The sequence below is a fragment of the Meleagris gallopavo genome, chromosome 10, assembly GCF_905368555.1.
Source record: "Meleagris gallopavo chromosome 10, MGAL_WU_HG_1.1, whole genome shotgun sequence".
In the NCBI taxonomy this organism is placed as follows: Eukaryota; Metazoa; Chordata; class Aves; order Galliformes; family Phasianidae; genus Meleagris; species Meleagris gallopavo.
The window spans coordinates 29,418,827-29,439,779 of NC_139413.1; the positions used below are offsets into that span (position 1 = coordinate 29,418,827).

A 20,953-nucleotide genomic window follows, 5' to 3' on the forward strand; every position below is an offset into this window, starting at 1 on the left:
ATACATAATATATATAAGCAACAGAACATTGTTAATGTATTTTTTAGCATTGCATTGAATTTGACAGCGTGTTTCTGCATATAATGTCTTTTCAAGTTGTGTACTTTGGATAACATGGCTTCCTTGCAAATTAAGCATGGTGCCACAGTACCTGATCTCATGCTTGATCTGGTGGTTGGCAACCCTGCCTGTGACAGAGGGGTTGGAACTTGATCCTTGAGGTCCCTTCCAACCCAGGCCATTCTGTGATTATTTGTCAGCACTGCTCTGTGCCCTCCTGGTGTCTTGGGGCCAGGTGGGCCAGGCTGCTCGTGGGGCAGAGCTGCCATCATGATGACATGGCAGCAGGGGTGTGAGCCACAGTGCAAGCTGAGCTGGGCCACATGCGGCCTGCATGTTGGATATGCGTGATTTACCCACATGCTGTGCAGCAATGGAAAACTCTGTTTCCTGTAATGCTCCAGAACTCAACTTTGCTGACTGACTGGCTGCTGTATTCCCGGAGGTCAGAGCAGCACACACATCCACCCATACACCACTGTGCGTAACAGCACCACAGAGTCCTCAAGGAGGTTCTCAGTGCACCCTGGAGTGCCCTGGAGTGGCCCAGGGAGCTCAGAGATTGGTCTGGTATGGCCCTGAGTACACTGAGGGCTACTTGGACTACAGTAGGGTATACTGAATAGCCTTTAGGGCACTCTAGAGGACACTGAGAAGTTCAGGGTGTATTGCAGGGTTCCCTTGAGCCCACTTGAGCATCATTGGAAGCCTGTAGGGCACACTGGGTGGACACAGACAGGCTCTGGGAGTCCGTTTGTGTGCCTTAGAAGACAACGGAGTCCTCTTCTTTGTTAAGGCCTCCAAGAATGACATTCATGTTACTTAACTAATAATGTTTCATCTTCCTGATCTGATTAGGGTAGGCTTATTTGATTTTTGCAAAACACTTTTGATCACCTTGCAAAATCACCATCATTATAAATAGAACCACTACATACATTTTCAGCAATCTGAGATTTATTTTTGGCATTTTTTTTTTAGCGCAAAAAATGCATTTATAAAAAAAACTCATTGAAAAGTCAGAGGCTGAGAAAATGTCAATACAGTCTTGTGCTTTCTGCTAACGTGCCTTCACTCTATTATCGTTAAATTTGCCTGGTGTAGTTGGACTTCGGTGCATGACTATTTAAATAAATGCAACAGACGCTAATAAAAAAAAATGCAACATAACTTCGGTCATTATTTTCTCATATATTCATAAGCAATTAACACAGGCTTTCTGGCTTTGCAAAAATTTTCCCTTCTTGTCTTCTTCCCTCTTCCAACTTCGCGTTCACCTGAAATCAAAAGAGTAAAGGAAACAGCGCCCGAAGCAGCGCTGCAGCCCCTATCGGCCCGATCGCCGAAGCCGTTTCTTCGGTCTCTGCTGCCACCGCGTGGCCAAAGCGCGCGACTGCACCGGGGGCAGACGAGTCCCGAGGATCGGCGGGAAAGGCGGCTTTATGGAACGGCGAGCATCAGAGGAGCTCTGGGAGCATACCGGGCGAGTCCTTCCTCTGATCGTGCTGCGCCGTCACTCCACCAACGCCTATCGTAATAGGGCGTCCCAAAATGCCGATGCCGGGACCGGTGGATGCATAGGGCTGTGTCGAGACAAGCACGTGGTAGTACTGGGTCTAGCATGGCACGCGCGTAGCGCAGTTCAGGGACTGGCGCATGCATAGTGCTCTCTCGAAACTGGTGCATGCGTAGTAGCACTGTCCCGTGAACGGTGCATGCGTAGTACACTCTAGAAAAACGCGTGCATAGTACTGTTCCCAGAATGGCGCATGCGAAGAGCTGTGCAGGGTCTGCCGCACGCGTAGTGCTCGGTCGAGACTGGCGCATGCGCACTGCAGTGAGGTGACCGGCGCATGCGTACAACTTTCTCCAGAATGAAACATGCGTAGAACAGTCCCTTACCTCGCGCACGCGTAGGTCTGTGCGAGGACTAGCGCATGCGTACCGATGTGAAGCGACTTGCGCATGCGTAGTACAGTACAAACACAAACGCATGCGTAGTTCTCTCAACGAAATAGCTCATGCTTACTACTTTCACTGGAAATGCGCAAGCGTGTAGCATTCTGAGGAATCGTGCATCCGTACTGCGATACAGGGACTGACATGCGTAGCACGGTCTGCGGAACGGCGCATGAGTACTACTGTCTCCAAAATTGCGCATGCGTAAAACAGTGCAGGGACTGACGCATGTGTATTACATTTCCTGGAATAGCGCATGCGTTCTACTGTCTCAGAAATCGCGCATGAGTGTTAGTCTCTATAGACGCGCATGCGTAATTCTATTGAATGACTGGTGCATGCGTATTGCTGTATCCGGAATTGCGCATGCGTAGTGAGTTTCTGTAACCCCGCATGCGTAATGCAATACAACGACTCGTGCATGCGTACTACTGTCTCTGAACACGCGCATGCGTACAATTGTGTTTTGAAAAGCGCATGCGTAGTACAATGACCAGACTGGAGCATGCGTAATGCTGTGAAGGAATAGTGCATGCGTAGTGCTTTCTCCAGAACCGTGCGTACTACACTGAAACTGCGCATGTGTGCTACAGTCTCGGAAATTGCCATGTGTAGTACTGTATCTGGAATTGCGAGTGCATAGTACTGTGCTGAGACTGGCGCTTGCACAGTACTAGCTCCAGAATCGCGTATGAGAAGAAATAACTCTGAAATTGCGCAAGCGTAGTGCAGTGCAGGGACTGGCGCATGCGTAGTTCTCTCTCACTAGCTCAGGAATGGCGCATGCGTACTACTAGAGCTGCAATTGCGCATGTGATTACTGTCTCTGGAATCGCGCATGCGTTGCACTTCCCCTGTAGTGGTGAATGCTGTGGGGAGAGTGGCGCTCATCAAAACTGATACATGCGCAGTGCTAGCCCCAGGATGGCGCATGAGTAGTACTCTCCAGCATAGCGCATGCGCAGTGATATGTGTATGATGCATGACACATGCGTACTAGTCTCCAGGATTACGCATGCGTAGTGCTGTCTCTAGATGGCGCGTGCGTAGTACCAGCTCTGGAATGGCGCATGCGTAGTTCGGTGTCGAGACGGGCGCATGCGTAGAACGCTCCGCGGGCTCTGCGTTGTCGCCGCCGTCATGGCGCTGGTGTCGGCGGACTCGCGCATCGCCGAGCTGCTGGCTGAGCTACAGCGGCTGCTGGGGCACACGCAGGTGTGGGGGCGCGGGCGCACGGAGGGTCTGAGCCGCTTTGCTGCCTCCTGCGAAGTGTTCGCGTGGCTCTGGGGGCGGTCTGAGGCCTGGCTCTGGCCGTTTGGGTTTGCGCTTCATCGCACGGCTTGGGGGTTGTGGTGATGGGTGTGGGGCTGGCGCTGCGGACGTGGAGGCGGAGGCACGGAGCGGGAGTTTGCGGTGTGCATGCGGTGACTGGGGGGCGGATGCCGGGCTGGGGGTCCGGGTTCGGGGGCTGTGCGGGCAGCCCCCGCCGTGAGCTGCCGCCTTACAGGAGGAGCGCTCCCGCAGCGAGCACAACCTCATCAACATCCAGAAAACGCACGAGAGGATGCAGACCGAGAACAAGAGTGAGAGAGCGGCGCCGGGCGGAGGGGTGGCGCGGGGAAACTGAAGGGCGTGCGGGGCGGGGATGTGAGGAGAGGCGGGCTTCTGGGGAGGGAGCGGGGCAATGCGGAGAGGGCGAGGCTGTCGGGACGGGAAGGGTTTTGGGGAGGGGCAATTTTGGGCAGGGCCGTGGGAAGGGGGCGGGGTTTGAGGAAGGGGGCGGAGTTCGGTGGAAGGAGCGTGGCCGCGGCAGCGTGGCCTCACGGGCGCTCCTACCTTCCCCTCCAGTCTCTCCGTACTACCGCACGAAGCTGCGCGGGCTGTACACCACTGCCAAGGCGGACGCTGAGGCTGAGTGCAAGTAGGGCAGCCCCCGCATACCCACATCCCTACACCCCCACACCCCGCACCCCAACAACCCTACACCCTGCCCCGTGGCCCCATGAGTGGCAGCCGCCCTGATGGCACTCTGCAGCATCCTTCGCAAGGCGCTGGACAAGATTGCCGAGATCAAGTCTCTGCTGGAGGAGCGCCGCATTGGTACGTGCCTCCATTGTGCCGCCATGTCCCAGACCCTATGTGTCCCTGATCCCTATGTGTCCCTGTACATTCCCTGTGCGCAGCCAACCCAAACTTTTTCTGTGTCTCTGTCCCCAAACTCTACTTGTTTTCATCGAAATTCTCCCAAAGCATACCCGAATCCTTTTGTATTTTTTCTGTATTATTTTGTGTTTTAAAGGCCCCTGTATGCACCCCTGATACTATGGTATTTTGTATTACTTTTTTTTTCTTATTTTTGAGTTGGTTGAAATCCCCAAATTCCCCCAAACTGTTCCTGCTCTTCCAAACTCTGCTAAATTCTCCCAAATGTCCCTATGTGCTGCAGTTCCTTCCCACATCTGTTGTGTGTGTTTCTGTTTCTCTTTCTTTCCCCCCAGCTTTTCTGATGTGAACTCAGGTCCCAGTTTTCCCAGCTTTCACCCCAAATTCCTCTCAAATTCTCTTAGTATTTTCTGTTACATCCTGTCACACCATGCTCTGTTTTTCTGTTTTTACACCCCAAATCCCTGGAATTGCTCCCAAATCTCCCCCTGCTTGCCCCACCCCCCTCCCCAACTGCCCCCCCGTCTTGGTGTCACCGTGTCCCCCTACTGTGCCACAGCCGCCAAGATTGCAGGGATCTACAGTGACGCAGAGCCGCCACGCAAGACGATGCGCCGGGGCGTGCTGATGACACTGCTGCAGCAGTCAGCCATGACGCTGCCGCTCTGGATTGGCAAGCCAGGCGACAAGTAGGTCCTCCCCCACCCCACAGTGTGCCCCTCCCCACAGGTTGCCCTGAACTCCCAGACCCACATCGCACCCCGCCCTGTACTGTGCCCTGAGCCCCCTTTTGCACACCACACCCTAACCCCAGCCACTGCTTCTGGACCCTGACTCCAAAGCATAGCCCTAACCCTACACGTGACATCCGGACACACAGCAAATCCCACCCCCTGCCCTCCACCATAGCCCCCAGCCCCATCTCGGGAAACCCAATCCTGCCCAGACCCCCCCTGACCATGCCCTTGCTCTCTCTGCCCTTGTACCCCATCAAACTCCAGGTCAGACTCTGTTCCCTGACCCCTGTCCTGGATTGCCATCTCCCCCCTGACTGCACTGCAGAACCCCAAATCCCATCCCAGCCTCACCCCTCACCCTAACTCCCACCTGCCAACCCACACCCCCCCACCCCCAGGCCGCCCCCGCTGTGCGGCGCCATGCCGGCAGCCGGGGACTACGTGGCCAAGCCTGGGGACAAAGTGGCGGCACGCGTCAAGGCGGTGGATGGCGACGAGCAGTGGATCCTGGCTGAGGTGGTCAGCTACAGCCACGCTGCCAACAAGTGTGTGGAGGGCGCGAGGAGGTGGGAGGTGGGGAGGGAAGGGGGCAGGGTTGTGGGGGGTGGTGGAAAGGGGCTGAGGAGGCGGTTTGGGCATTTTTGAGGGGAATGGGGCATGGTGCGGGGCATTTTGGGGGCACTGCAGCCACTGCTCTTTGTAGGGCTGTGGGGTAATCTGGGGTCACAGCACTTTCCCACGTTTTGCTGTGGTTTAATTCTTTTTCCTTTTTCCCTTTTCTCCGCCCCAGATATGAGGTGGATGACATCGACGAGGAGGGCAAAGAGTGAGCATCCCCACCCCTCAACTGCCCCCGCAGCCCCCAACTCCCTCCCAAAACCCTCCCCAATCCCTCCAACTCCCTACTTATCACTCCCTAACTCTCCCCAGCTCCCCCCAAACTCCCTCCTCAAACCCCTCAAAACACCCCAACTCCCACAAACCTCCTCCCCATGCCCCCCATGCTCCCAGTTCCCTACAAACCTCTTCTAGTTCTCACCGAACCTTCCCAAATCCTCTCCACACACCTCCCCAAAGCCCTCTAGCTCTCCCGATCTCCCTCCCCACAACCACCATAGCACAAAACTCTCCTCAATCCCCCCCAGACCTGCTCTCCACACCTCTCATCTGCCCCCAACCCACACTCATTGCTCCCCCCCCACCATCCTGCAGGAGGCACACGCTCAGCCGGCGCCGTGTGATCCCTCTGCCGCAGTGGAAGGCAAACCCCGAGACCGACCCTGAAGCGCTGTTTCAGCGTGAGCAGCTGGTGCTGGCGCTGTACCCGCAGACCACCTGCTTCTACCGCGCCCTCATCCATGCACCACCGCAGCGGGTACGGCCCCAATTTGCCCTGGAGATCGGCCCTGCCCTGTCCCCAGCGCTCGCTCATTACTACTGCTGTTTTTCACCCCATGCATACAGCCGCAGGACGACTACTCAGTGTTGTTTGAGGACACATCGTATGCTGATGGTTACTCACCGCCACTGAACGTGGCGCAGCGCTACGTTGTCGCCTGCAAGGAGACCAAGAAGAAGTGACCCTCGCAGTTTGGGGTACTTTGGGGATTTTGGGCCATTCTGGGGATTTTTGGCGGTCTGTGGGTCTGTGAGGGTTATGCTTCAGTGGAGTTCAGATGCTATGGGTTGTGCTGTTTTGGGGGGAATTTGGGGCGTTTTGGGTATTTGCTGTCATGGGTGAGCGGTTGTATGGACCCCATAGTGGCATGATGAGGGCCCTAAAATCACAATATTCCACCCCAAAACATATCCCATATTGCTGTAAAGGACCCCAAACCGACCCCACTGTGCCCCACAGCAATCCACAGGGAACCCAAACTCACTGCACAAGCCCCAAAGTGTCCACCGTGAACCAAAACTCACCCTAATGGGCCCCAGAGTGAACCATAAGGATCCCAGGGACCCCAGACCCACCCCACAGGGCCTCAGAGTGACCTACAGACCCCTAAAGTGTCCATCAGGGACCCCAGACCCACCACTAAGGACCACAGAGTGACCCACAGGACCCCAGAAACACTCCACATGAGTCCAGAGCATCCCTCAAGAATCCCACGTGCCCTGCAGGACTTGGAAATGTCCACTGGAAGATTGCAAAGTCCCTCTAATTGACTCCAGAACACCACATGGGGACCACGAAGAGCTCAAAGTGACTGACCCTGTGGGCCCCAAAGTGACCTTAATGACGTCAAATCCATCTGAATGACCCCCATCTGTCCCCAGGACCCCATTCCCTTCCAGGATCCAAAAGAACAGTGCTGGGAGCAGTTCCACCCATTGCTTTATTGGGAATAAATTAAGTTAGAAAGCAGTTGAGGGGGAGGTGGCTTCACTCAGGTTCTGCCTGCTGGCCCTGCAGCAGCTCATCGGTCCAATGGCCCTGTGGGATCAGAGGTCAACGGGTGGGGGAAAAGATTGGAAGGCGTGGTCGGGGCAACGGGGCTGGGCTCAGAGGCTGGTGGGAGGGGCTTACCAAGGTAGGGTCTCCTAGCTCCACCCATTCATCGTCGCCATCCCCGCAGCCAATCAGCTCTCCCCACAGCACCTCCTGCTGGCAGCTGGGGGTGGGGCTTAGCGCCAATCACACTCACTTAATTGACCCCGCCTTCCCTGAGCCCCGCTTACTCACCTGGGGCAGTTCCCACCCAGTGGAAGCAGCTCCTTTGGCTCTGCCCCCAGGAAGTGTGGGGCAAGACAGCGGGCGTGGTAGCGGGCGGGGCAGGGAGGGTGGGGACAGCGGAGAGTGGAGCCCTGGGGGATGGAGCCACGTGGAGGAGGCGGGGTCACACTAGGCTACGGCCCCTTTATAATGCAGCCGCTTCAGAATTCCTCTGAATGTCCCAAATAGCAGTTTAAAGCCTGGCCCAGGAGCTCAGCAGGATGACCCTGAAGCAACCATCTGGGACTCCAAACCCGCCCCCCCAGGGACACCAAATCCATCCTATGGGCACCAAGCTGACCCTTAACATCCCCCTGGGACCTTAGAACAGAACACCAATTTAGAGGCCGATCATCAAAAATAATGATGGCAAAATACCACACTTGGACCCCAGAGCCCACAGAGTGACCCCAAATCACCTGTTTCGAAGCCCCCAGACCCCTCTGAATGACCTGAATATGTCACAGCGGACCCTGAGCGCGACAAACGTGTCTCACAGCGTACCAGTGTGACACAGGGGAGTCCCCAAAATACCCAATTAATGAACCATTATTTCCTTCTACCGACTCCCAAAATGCCTCCAAACGACCCCGAAGATTCCAAGCCCCCAACCTTACCTCGCAGGGCTCCAAACACAGCGTGCACGCAGGGGGCGTGGCCAAAGTGGTCGCGGGCCGCTTCCTGGGGCGTGGCTTCGGCCCTCCCGGGTCCGTTTCCATAACGACATGAGGGGGCGGGGCCGGACAGAGGGCGGGGCCTGGAGGGGGGCGGAGCCAGCGCAGACGCAGCGGGAGGCGCCGCCAAGGCGGGGCCCAGAGCAGGCGGGGCAGCATACGAAGCGCGAAAGCGATTGGCTGCTCACCGGGAAGGGGGCGGGGCTTGGCGTCCTGGAGGCGGCGGGAAGCGGCGGGGTGCTGCCACGCCCACTCGAACTGCACAGAAGGTGCGGCTTAGCGAAACAGGGCGGGGAGCGCAGGCGACGCGATGGTGGAGGAGCGGGGCTCAGGGGAGATGGGACAACGCTGGTTGGGCGGCGCTTAGGGGTGCGGCAGCGCTGGTTGGGCGGGGATAACGGAGGGGGGCCTGTGGCGCAGCAGACGGGGCTCAGATAACGCGTGGCGCATGGAAAGAGATCCGCCTAATGTGCGAACGGGACCGGGGGAGGGGCGGGGCTTCTCGAGAGCGAGGCGCTGCTCGGAGGTCTGTGGGGGTGTGGCCGAAGGGGGATGTGTCCTACCCGGAGCGCCGCTACGTCGGACGGAAAGCCGTGCACGTAGAGCTCCATCCGCCTGTGGGGAGAGAGCGGCCGTGACGTGACGCCCGCCACCCCCCACATCTCCCGCACTTCCGGCCCTGGCCCCTCGGCTTTTGGATACCCACCACGGCCCGCGGCCGCTCGTGCGCCGCGCCCCACCCTTCTGCCGCCCCGCGTTGTGCTGCCGCAGTCGCCGCCACGGGTCGTGAGTGAATCCTACGTAGGTGCGGGGCCGGCCGCTGGGGCCGGGGGCGCTCAGGAGGTACACAGCGCGCAGCGGCATGGCCCGAGAGAAAGCGGCAAATCCGATGCCGCGGCCCCAGGGATTTCCAGTCCCTACACATCACTTCCGCTCTATTCCATTCACGTCTGCTCTCGTCCAATTGCTTTCGGGCTAATTTACGCACTTCCGGTCCTATCCCGTTACTAAACTAAGGCTGCACTTCCGCCACGTTACCCATAATCACTCGCATCCCCACGGAAGTGCTTGTCCCGGAACTTCCCTCCCGCTCCCATTCTCATGACTGATGCCTTGCTAAAGCGGCACTTCCGCCTCGCTAGCCAGGGCTGCTGAGATGATTCTCCCCGTTTATCCCGCTCTTCCGCCTCTGCTCCGGGTTCCGATTGGTCAAGTGGCCCCGAGCGGGCGGAAGTGATGCCATGGTTGAGCCGGAGATGGAGCTGAGCCGCCGAGGCGTGGCGGAAGCGGCTGCGGCGGGGAAGTCGGCGCGGAGCTCGTGGTCAGCGCGGGGCGGAGTCCTGCTTGGGGCCTGGGGTTCTGGTTCTGGGGTTTTGGGCGAAAGGTCCTGAGTATGTCCCCACATTCGGATGGGATGTGACTCAAAATCGCTTCCTTTAGCCGGGCCCCAAGCACCAAACCCATCCCCCCCCACATCTCTCCTGAAACTCGGATCTAAACCCGGGGATGGGTTTGGGGTTCAGAATCCGGATGTGGGGTGTAGGTTTGTGATGTGGAGCGCGGGTTCCTGTTGTGAGGCTCGGGATATGGAGTCTAGATGTAGGGTTTGGGACCTGGATTTGGGGTTTAAGGACAGGTTTGGGGATGAGATGTGGGGCTTGGGACTAGGTGGGGGCAGATATATGTGGGGTTTGGGGCTGAGATTTGCCTCCAGCGTGGGGAGGGTCGGGGCATGTATTGGGGGGAGGTCCGGGCGACTCCATGTGCCTCACTTTCTCCCTCCCCAGAGCAGCTCTGCGCTCTCGAGGCGTCCCGCCCCTTCACTGTTCCTCCCCCGCGCTGGTGGTACCCGCACTGCGCGCAATTAATATTGCCCCAGTTAGTACATGCCCCAATTTATACGTCCCCGCTCATTCTCACCAATGAATTCCCCCCATTACTCCCCATTAAATCTTCATCGGTGCCCAGTTTATCGCCCATTTATCCCCATTAATACCTCATTAACCCCCCCCTTGCTCCCCATTATTTTCTCAATAATTATTCCTCCTACAAACTCTTCCACTAATTAACCCCGTACTCGTTATGTACTTATTAATGCTCTTTTTTTTTTTTAATTACTGCTCCCCATAACTCCCCCACTAAAGGTTGTGTAATTAATGAATTACTTCATTACTACCTCCCCTTGTTGACCCCAGTAATCTCCCCTTGAGTTCCTGCACTGATGACCACCTGCCCCCCCCCCCACACCTAATGAGCACCTAATTATCTTGCTGCTAATTACCCTGACCAGAGCTGCCCTCAGCAGCAGCACCAGAGCTCCCCCTACCACACCCCACAGTTACCTCAGCAGCAGTGGGTGGGCTGGGCAGCAGCTTCACCTCTGTCACGCCCTGAGGGGATTCATTAATGATCTAATTAATTTAATTAGCAGCAATTTAATTGCTGCTCTTCATGACAACCAACAAATTGTGCCCCTCCCGATACCACCATTGAGACTCACCCCTAGCGACCGCCACATAGGGACCCCCATAGGACCCCAGTATGTACCCATAGCAATGTGCAGAGCCAGGGGCATGCAGGGACATCCATAGCAGGACCCATAGTGGGACCCATAGCAGCCTGTAGGGATACACAGTGATACCCATAGTGCCCCATAGGGATATATAGTGAGACCCAGAGCACCCCAGAGCAAGACCAGTAGAGACCCAAGCACCTCATAGTGCTCCCTAAAGACCCATAGCAATACCCAGAGCACCCCACAGTCACCCTCAGCCTTCCTAACTGGATGTAGGGTGGGGGCTGCACTGCAGCAGTCAGCAGCACTGCATCCCCCCCATGAGGACCCAGGGGGCAGTGGAAGAGGGGGGGGAGGTACAGCCCTGGAGAGGTGGGGCTTATGCCCCTAAGTGAGGTAGAGTGACCCCAAAGTGAGGTCCCAACATAGTCCCCCCACCCCCATAGAATCCTTCTCACTCCAACAGAACCCCCATCTCCCCCTACCCTACACCTGCTCCAGGCCCTGTTGCAGCCCCAGTTCCTGCTCTTCCTCCATCTCATCACACTCAGCTCCTACTCCTGTGTGGGAGGGACAGTGATCCTCAGCTCCACAGCTAAGGTCAGCACTGAGCCCTCTTCACTGCCCTGCAAAACTGCTTCACGGGGTGGGAGTGAGCACCATGAGAAGCTGTAGGGCTCAGCACACAGACATGGGATAGCCAGGCCAGGCCATGGGGCAGGAGAATGAAGGCAGTGAGGTTTGGGGTGGGGAGCACCGAGTGGTAGGGGTGGCACCATCTAGACGTGGAAGAGAACTGGGGGGAAAGGGGAAGGGGGAGGAATTGTGGGGCAGAGCTGTGGGGTCAATAGGATCAGTGGGGCTAGGAGCCATGGGGGAAGTTAACGAGAGAGGTCCATGAGATCAGCAAGGCAGGGGGCTGTGGGTCAGCAGGGATAGAGAGTATTGGGGGGCTTTATCTGGTAGTGGCTTGCAGCTCTGCACTGTGGGTCTGTCCTGAGAGAGAGAAAGTTAAGGTACAGGATGGAGTCCTCCTGTCTGGAGAGATGAGGGGTCCATGTGGTACACAGGTGTATTCCCATTCCAGGATCCCCTTTGGGGGTTATGGGGCATAGAGAGTCCTGGGGGTGTTCCTCCACCTCACTCAATGGCCACCACCTCCGCACTGTAGCACAAAGGGGTGCTGTGTCACGGTGTTGTCACCCAGCACCTTTGGTGCTTCACTGGGGCTGTGAGGACAGATGGCCAGGTCACTTCCAGCAATCACCCTAACACTGTCACCCCAGCATACCCCCTGGTGTCATCCCCCATTGATAGCCCAATGCCACTTCCCAGCAGCATCCCAGTATCACCACACTATAACCCCCTTAGTATCACCCCATCCATGTCACCCCCCAGTGATAGCCCAGCATCACTGCCCAACAATGTCACCCCCCAGCATCACACCAGCAATGTCAGCCCAGCTTCGCTCCCTGAATCAACCCATGACCCTGCAGTGTCAATCCCATGTCACCCCCCAAAATTTGCTCCCTAATGTCACTGCAGTATCACCCCCAAAATCATCCCAGCGTCATCTCCATCATCATCCCAATGTCATTCTGTGATGTTAAACCCCAGAGCTACCCCAACAACAGCCCACTGTCACCTAACCAGCATCTCCCCAAAAATGTCACCCCAGCCTCATCCCAATGTCACCCTAGCTTCACTCCCTGACATCACCCCAACAACGTCACCCTTGCATCTCCCCGCAGCGTCACTCCTTGAGGTTAAACATAGCAGTAAGTACCCAAATGGCCAGTGCGTGGTGCAGAGCCCAGGTGGAACAGAACCCCCAACCGCCTCACCCCCAATGTTACTCCTGCATGTCTCTCCAGTGTTACCCCAACATTCCCCCCCAACATGACCCCAGTGTCATTCCAACAATGTCATCTCCTGGCATCACTCCCAACGTGACACCGGGATCCCAACCCCATGTCACCCCAACGATGTCACTCCTCAGCATTACCCCAGTGTGACCCCTCAGCATCATTCCAGTCACCCCAATGTCACCCCCAGTGATATCCCAACACCATCCCCTGCTGTCACTTCCCAACATCACCCTGGTGTCAGCCAAATGTAACCATGCGGCGTCGCCCCACAGTGATACCCCAAATCACCACTCAACTCCATTATCTGTTTTCCCAAAGGTGATGCTGAGAAGCACGCCTCATGATGACTTATGCATACCTCAGTAGGGAAATGGTAAACAAACAAGTTTTGAGAAAAATTTTAACTCTTTTGCATCAGAAAAGTCACTGGGGAGTGCAAGCAATGTGTGATGCTATGTTGACAAAGTATGTGTGTGTAAGATTGTATACAAATGCAAAGTAGATATGCAATAGCTGTGTAACGTGTCAGCAAATAAACAGGAAGGCTATGAGAAAACAAACCCTGGGTGGAAGAGAACCAGGACTTAGACCTTTCCAAAGTATACAAGTAGATTACCTGCGTTGGGTTCAGAGCATAGAATGGAATGAATGTCACTGACTGGTGCACAGTTTCTCCCTTGCTAATAGGGGACGTGAGCCCATTATTGCAATAACAAATAAACTTTGCTGCTACCGCTAAGATCCTTGCCTAACCTGTAATTTTTGACTTTGAGTGTTTCTCACAAACGTGGTGCCGAAACAAAATTTGGGTAATCGTTCCAAGCCATCCTAGCTTGGTTGCACACATCTGTCCGATTGAGACCAGGTTTTCATTACTTCAGACGCTGGCTGAAAAAATAGAATAATAAAAATCTTGACAACGTCAATATGCTGCTTATTTATTTACTGACAGGTACTCATAAGAACTGAGCGCAGGTTTGGTGGGTTTGTTGACGATTTCCTTCGTTTTCTTTGTCGTCTTTCCTTCTCCCCTTCTGTGTTTTTCCTCTGCCGTCAAGAGAACGGATTGGTGGTGGCTGTGGTGCAGATCTACCTCAATCCTATTTGTGAAGTTATTTCTGCGGTCTCTGGTGCCACCGTGCGGCCAATCGGCAAAAATGCGTCGAAGTAGTTTCCACGATCTCTGGTGCCCCCTCGTGGGCAATTGGGGATGATGCGGAGAATTTGTTGCCGCTGTCTCTGGTGCCCCCTCGTGGGCAATTAGGGGAACTGCGACGAAGTTGTTTCCACTGTCTCTCGTGCACTCTCGTGGCCAATTGGAGGCACTGCATCGAAGTTGTTTTAGCGGTCTCTGGTGCCCCCACGTGGTCAATCGGCAGAATTGCGGCAGCGATTTTATGTTGCTGCAGGCAGCAGGACACATGCGCACAGGCTCGCGGAAGTTCTCGTTCCTCGGCGCAGCCAACCCGCCGATCATCGCTATGCTTAGTCCGCCAGGAAGTACTGCGCATGCGCCGTAAAGCTTTTCACTATCCTACATTTCTTCGAAGCCCTGAGATGCAGGCGAACAGTCAATACTTAGATAGCCGGCTCCACGATACTTTTCTCTCTTCCAATCCAGAATGCTCCTTGTCTATTTTCTTGGGCGGTTTTATGCCCCAGTCTACTTCGAGAAAGTACTATTTAGGCGGACCTTGCACCCGTCGCTTGCGTAATGAGGCATCGAAAAAACCAAATGCGTAGGTGTGTACCCGAAAATGAACATACATAATTACGTGTGCACAAGAAGTGCGTGCGAAGCGCAGTGCCAATGTGGGCGCAAGCGCTGTTCGGTGACGTGCTTGCCACATGCACAATACTAACTAAAGCGCATGCGTCCTGCTGTCCTGAAAGTGCACGTGCATTGCAGTGCTGAGGCAGACGCATGCGCAGAGCAATGCAAATGATAGCACATGCCCAATGCGTTATTGCGGCTCGCACATGCACAGAGCAGGGCCAATCCCTACCCTGCAATGCGCATGCGCTGTGCTGTATGAAATCCGGCGCATGCCCTGTTTGGAGCAGAATCTGGTGCATGCGTAGTGCTCTTTTTTTTTTTTTTTTTTAATCCACTGGCCCATGCGTCGTGATTTGTAGTGAATCAAGGGTCCATACTGTTGTCTCGAGAATTGCGCCTGCGTAGTGTGGTACAGAGACTGCCGCAAGCATGCACTGCAGTGCCTAGATTCGCACGTGTGTATTGCTTCCTCGAGACTTGCTTTTCCAGGGATGCTGCGGTGCAGGGCTGGGGCTGGAAGGGGACGTTTGCTACTTCACATGCACATACGCAGCGTGATTCCGAGGGTGGTGCTTCCGCAGCGCGGTGCAGATGCTCGGGCATGCGTAGTGCTGTGCCGATACAGGCACGTACGCCGGACAGTGCCGAGTGGCGCATGCGTACTGCTTTTTTTTTGAGGCTCGCGCATGCGCAATGCCGTGCACGATAGCACATACGTAGTGCGGTGTGGAGGGCAGCGCTTGCGCAGAGCAGTGTACAGGCTCGGGCATGCGCAGTGCTGCGCCGAGAGTGGCGCATGTGTAGCGCCGAGCCGATACCGGCACATGCGCAGTGCGGAGCCGGGACTGGCGCTTTAGTAACGCAGTGCCCAGTTTCGCGCCTACGTATTCCTTTCCCGAGACTTGCTGGTCCCGCGTTGCTGCCGTGTGGGTGCTGCTGCACGCCGGTACCGCGACCTCGAATCTCCGAGCTGCTCGCGTTCCACTGCCGTTGAGAGGGCTTTTAAGTGGCTGGGGGACGGTGCCAGCACACGTAGTGGTGTGTGGAAACAATTGCTATCTTTAAGTTGACGGGCGTATGTTCGCTCTTAGCTGGAGGACTGATCACCATAGAGAGTGGCGGATTAGCTGCGCAGAGCGGCAGGCAGCGGCAGTTCCGCGCAATGGCCTCGAGGTGGCAGCAGAGACCACGGAAAGACCATTGCTGACGGTTGATTGACGGGGACCCGCGGCGCAGTCCCTGGCGATCCGTTCTCTGTGTGATGGCGGGGGAAGAACGCGAGGTTAGAAGTGGAGAAGTTGTGGGGGGAAGACAAAGAAAGCAGAGGGAAGCTACTCCAAACCCAGGAGAGCTGTGCTAAGTGCTTATAAATAGCTGTAAAAAAAAAAAAAAGATTTTTTTTTTTTTTTTTTTCACCTTTTTTGCCGGCATCTGTTTCATTTTTTTCCAAATGTTCAAATAGGAAAATGCAACTGCCCGGCAGATTTCATGATAACGAAATTAAAGTCCATTGGCAGAAAGCGCAGGGCCATATTAATGTTCGCTCAGCCTCTGTCTTGTGCATACTTCAATGTATTTTTATCCAAGAGCCTTTCTTCAAGTGCGGGTTTCATTTTTGGCTTTTTATTCTTTTTTTATGCCAGTAAGCGGGTAGTTTTAGGCCCTAGCAGGTCTACACAGTCAGTCACAGCACAAAGCTGCAGTTTTGAGATTAGTGTGGACCATTACAGTGTTTCCACAAAGATGAACGAAAACTGCCGTTCTCCACCTAGATTTACAGACGGAAAAAATGAATTCACCTGCACAGAAAGAATCGATGCGTCACAGCTGCCATTGGCAAGATGGCCCGAGAGCTGTGTGGGTGCATCTGGCTCAGCTGCAGATTTCATCTGCCCTTCCTCGGTCCTCCTGCAGCTGGACAGATTGCCCACAGGGGAATCCGCAGACCCTCCCCGGCCAGCTGCAGCAGTTGCTCCTGCCAGCACTCCCTTTCCCCCTGGCCATTCCCGTTTGGCAGGCTGGAGCCCTATGTGGCAGAGGAGCTGCAGGCAGAAGGAAAACGGGGTGCTGGGATTCCTCTAGCCCGCTGCCAGATGTCTTCTCTGGCATTTTGGGGGTGGGCAGGGGAGTGTGGGAGCAGCCTGGAGGCTCTGGGCAGGAGGGAAGGAAGCAAAGGTGCAGCTGCAGGCAGCGGGCTCTGAGCTGGAGCAGCGCGGCCAGGCACAGCTCACAGCCTGGGCACACGGAGGGAGTTGGTCCAGCTGAGGGCTGCAGGGCAGTCCTTACCAAGCACTCCCCCATCCCGCAGGTCTGCAGCGACTGCACCAGTTGCTCGAGCTCTTCCTGCTGCGGGAGCTCGGAAGTGACAACAAGCCTGACCCGACCCAAGCAGGTAATGACAGCATGCACACCCAGTGCAGAATTTGGCAGTCTGCAGTCCTTCCAGATCTTGTTGCTGCTTTTTAGGCTGCTCTGCAACTATGCTGTCCTTCCCCCTTCGTTCCCCTATGTCTTGCCCCCTTCCTTCACCCCGTGCCTTCCCCATTCCTTTTTCAGGCTTTCTCCTTTCTTTCCTCGCTTCCTTCCCCATGCCTTCCTCCTGCAACGGCCCCCTGTTCTGCTGCTCTTCTCAGCTGATGATCCTTAAACCACGCTTTTCAAAGGCATTGGATCAGACCACATACTGTCACTAATTTAAAAAAATCAACGAGTACAGCATTGTGTATGGATAACAAACTCCAAGCTGCGTGAGGACCAACAGCAGCTCCTCACCCTGGAGTGTCACCATCACCTCCCTGTTTCTCTGGGGCTCGGGACTGATGTCTGAGCCGAAAGGCCACACGCTGCCGCACAGGCAGGTGCCGGGTTCACCCACTGAGGACACCAACCCCTAAAATAATTTCACCATGGGCTTTAATTGCTGTGCGAGTAGATGACACGCGTTTCTCACTGGGGAGCCGTAAGCTGAGCCCAGCAGTTTGGCAGGCAGTACTTGCTCCGTTCACACCGATAATCTCAGCCCTTTTGCTGCACACGCAGCTTCTCAGCATCTTGCTGAGATTTCAGTATTGAAACCTGTGCTCCCGTTTGTTAGAAATGTCACCGATTGCCATTGAGGACAGACTCGAATCCAAGTATGTGGATCATCCTAGCTGGTCCGTTGATTAAACCCCCTCGCCCTTAACCAGACAGGCAGACCCCATTGGCTGCCGGTCATTCCTTTTTTTTCTTTTTTTCTCCTTCATGCTTTTAGGGGAACTCTGAGATGGCAGCCTGAAGCAGTGATGGAGCACCTGGTGAGGGGTGTAGCCCTGCAAGCACAGGTGCAAGCGGTGCACGTGTGGGACCAGATGGGGCTGAGCCTGGCTGCACGCCTCCCTCCCCTCATTTAAGGGCTGGCAGCCCCAAAGGCTAGGTTTCCTCCTGGAGATGCTTCCTGTGGATTGCTGGGTGAGCTCTGGTTCTTGGAAAGAGGTGAGTGATTCTTTCTTTCTTGCAGGGTTCTGATCTGTGCCTTTCTGTGGGGCTCCTAAGCTGGTTTACAGTAGCTATGTCTGCTCTGCCCCTCCTCATGCTGCCTTCCAGTTGTTCTCTGAGGGGAGCGAAGGGGTTATCTGCCTTTTTCTGAAGAGGTCATGGAGGGACTGATGTTCGTTCCTTTCTTTTGCTCTCATCTGTTTCTGGAATGCTTCTGTCAGCCCCAAGGTAACGCTGGTTGGCTGGCTGAGCATTGCAACTCTGGAAATGCCTGGAGCTGGTGCACTTTTCCGCAAAGGGATTCTGTATTCTCCAGGTTTCCTCTGCAGCTCTTGTTCAGCTCAGTACCTTCTCGTGAAGTCTCTGTTCCCTCTTTCATGGTTCTCGTTGCGTAATCTCCAACCTGGGACTCCTAACTTGGTTTGTCTGCTACACGTTGTCCCAGCCCATTTTATGACACGTTCCGTCTGTGTCCTGCTTGTGTCTTTGTGTCCTCCCTGTGTCCTCTGTCCACGTTCCTTGTGCCATGTATTAATTCAACCCCTGCTGAGTTTTGTTGTTTAAGGGCACGTATTAAAATTATGTTCCACGTCTCTTTGGATCTCATTCTGTTTTGCAGCTCCGTGGGGTTTAAGGGTTTCTGGGGCTCCTCTGGTTAATGGTTTAAGCTCTGAAATCTGTGGAGCAGACAGTGGAACACCATGAAGCCCTTGTTCATGCGTTGCTGGTATGCAGGTGGGTTTTGTGATGGCTGTGGGAAGCTCACTTTGAGATGGAATAGGGGTTGCAAGGGGCTCGCCTCACTCCCTGGGGTTTATTCTTCCAGCCCGATAAGCTCCGTGGCTGGTGATAGAGTGAAGTGCACGTATCTGACTGGGACCTGAGCTTAAGAAAAGCCCCAGGCCCCAGAGGCCGTTTTCTTCATCCTCACGTAGTGCAATCCAGTCTCCACTGCTCGAGCATACTGAACACAAATATTCTGTGTCTGTTTTGTCTGGTTCTCTCCTAGAGCTCCCTTACAGATTTGTCAGTAGTAACAGATGTCAGGGCACGGTTCTCCGAGCACCTTGTGGGCAACCACCCCAGGGTCCTGGGGCTCCTTCTGTTTTTATGGCAGATCTGGCTTCGTATTTATAGGAAACAAAGGATTGTCCTCTACTGGACCACTTTGTCTGGATCACCCCAGATAGCTCCATCCCAATTGTCAGGGGATGCTGTTAGTTTCCCAGTCCGTACGACACCCAACCTCCCCAGCCCTCTTCCTTCCATCCCCTGAGCCCCGTAAAGTCGCTGGCTGTGCAGCTGTGGGACCCAACAGTGTGATGAAGCAACGCCTCTGGTGCACTGAATGCTGGGACCGGCACAGAGAGGCTCCGTGGCTGATGTGGCTCTTCCTGCTTGGACTGCTTGGTGAGTTTCCCCGGAGCTGTTGAGCACGCGGGCTTCCCCGCCTGCCCTGATTGCTCACCAGGCCATCGATGTCCTTTGTGTCGTCGTGCCTCATGGCTTCAGGTATCGTGTCGTAGACTCCTTGGAGTCGGAAGGGACCATTTATGATGATCTAGTCCAACTCCCCCATGATGAACAGGGACACCCACAGCTAGATCAGGGTGCCCAGAGCCTGATCCAGCCTCACCATGGAAGGGACAGGGCGTCCACCACATCTCCGGGCAGCCTGTTCGACTGCATAGAATCACAGAATGACAGAATGGCCCGGGTTGGAAGGGACCTCGAGGATCACGAATCTCCAACGCCCCTGCCACATGCAGGGCTACCGACCTCCCCATGTCATACTAGACCAGGTTGCCCAGGGCCCCATCCAACTTGGCCTTGAACACCTCTAGGGGTGGACGGGGCATCCACAGCCTCTCTGGGCAGCTGTTCCAGCACCTCACCACTCTCACAGTGAAGAACTTCCCCCTGCCATCCAACCTCAATCTTCCCTCCCTCAGTTTAAAACTGTTTTCCCTTGTCCCTTGCTTTAAAAAGATATCTTCCTTACATCTAACCTAAATTTTCCCTTCTTCTTTCCTTTAGTTCCCCTTTAGGTATTGAAAGGCTGTTACCAGGTCACCTCGGAGCCTTCACTTCTCCACGCTGAACAGCCCCAGCTCTCTCAGCCTGTCCTTGGAGGAGAGGTGTTTGATCCTTGGGTTCTTTGTTTTTTGGGGCCGTCCTTGGTATGTGCTCCAACGGGTCCGTGTCTCCTTTGCACTGAGGACTCTTCATATGGACACAGTACTCTAGGTGAGTCCCCTTCAGCACAGGGCAGAGGGGCAGGATCACCTCTCCTCTCCTGATGACTGCGCGTCTTTTGGTGCAGGCCAGGATGTGGTTGGTTTTCTGGGCTGGGAGGGCACTTTGTTGGCTCATGTCCAGCTCGCCATCCACCAGGTGTTTTGGGACAGGCCTATGCTCAGTCCTTCCATCCCCCAGCATGTATTGGTAGTGGGGGGTTCTCTCATCCCAAGTCCAAGACGCCGCACCTGGATTTGTTGAGCCTGCTGAGGTTTGTCTGTGCCCGCTGCTGGAGCCTGTCTGGGTCCCTCTGGCTGGCGTCCCGTCCCTCTGCTGTGTCGCTGCTCCCCACAGCTCGGTGTCGTCAACAAATTCTCTGAGGGTGCACCCGGCCCCGCCGGTGCTGCCACCGATGAAGATGCTGAAGAGTCCCAGCCCCAGCACGGAGCCCTTTGGGACGCCACTCGCCACCAGTCGCCATCCAGACGTGGAGCCACTGAGCGCCGCTCTCTGGACTCAATCCCGCGGCCGGTTCTTTGTCCATCGAACAGTCCACCCATCGCATCCGTATCTTTGCAACTTGGAGAGAAGGATGTTGTGGGACATTGCGTCAAAGGCCTTCCTGAAGTGCAGGTGGATGATATCAGTGGCTCTTGGCTCGTCTATTGATGCAGTGACACCGCCATAGGCAGCCGCCAGGTTGGTCAAGCAGGATTTAGCCTTGGTGAAGCCGCGCTGGCTCTCCTGTATCACCTCCCTGTCATTTGTG

The 20,953-nt window shown here is 55.3% G+C and overlaps 2 protein-coding genes and 1 pseudogene across 8 annotated transcripts; 2 read left to right on the forward strand and 1 right to left on the reverse strand.

The window, feature by feature from the left end:
* Positions 1-3,074: 3,074 nt before the first annotated feature.
* SGF29 (SAGA complex associated factor 29) lies at positions 3,075-7,287 on the forward strand. 6 transcript variants are annotated; one of them, XM_085231459.1, is made up of 10 exons: positions 3,075-3,234; positions 3,527-3,602; positions 3,868-3,940; positions 4,055-4,119; positions 4,742-4,871; positions 5,318-5,485; positions 5,710-5,745; positions 6,132-6,294; positions 6,384-6,515; positions 6,778-7,287. In XM_085231459.1, exons 1-9 carry the CDS (start codon positions 3,118-3,120, stop codon positions 6,498-6,500), a joined length of 945 nt encoding a protein of 314 aa, XP_085087585.1. In that variant the 5' UTR covers positions 3,075-3,117; the 3' UTR covers positions 6,501-6,515; positions 6,778-7,287. The 6 variants fall into 6 exon arrangements, with proteins under 6 accessions (XP_085087585.1, XP_085087587.1, XP_085087586.1 ...); XM_085231461.1 differs by having other exon boundaries at positions 6,931-7,287; XM_085231460.1 differs by having other exon boundaries at positions 7,044-7,287.
* LOC104912486 (structure-specific endonuclease subunit SLX1-like) lies at positions 7,241-9,268 on the reverse strand. 2 transcript variants are annotated; one of them, XM_085231465.1, is made up of 6 exons: positions 9,016-9,267; positions 8,873-8,924; positions 8,253-8,567; positions 7,606-7,727; positions 7,450-7,534; positions 7,241-7,356 (listed from the first exon to the last, which is right to left on the reverse strand). In XM_085231465.1, the coding sequence occupies exons 1-6, from the start codon at positions 9,171-9,173 to the stop codon at positions 7,306-7,308; spliced, it is 783 nt and encodes a 260-aa protein (XP_085087591.1). In that variant the 5' UTR covers positions 9,174-9,267; the 3' UTR covers positions 7,241-7,305. The 2 variants fall into 2 exon arrangements, with proteins under 2 accessions (XP_085087591.1, XP_085087590.1); XM_085231464.1 differs by lacking the exon at positions 7,241-7,356 and having other exon boundaries at positions 7,363-7,534; positions 9,016-9,268.
* Positions 9,269-15,155: 5,887 nt separating this feature from the next.
* LOC146543753 (uncharacterized) lies at positions 15,156-20,947 on the forward strand (annotated as a pseudogene).
* Positions 20,948-20,953: the final 6 nt, after the last annotated feature.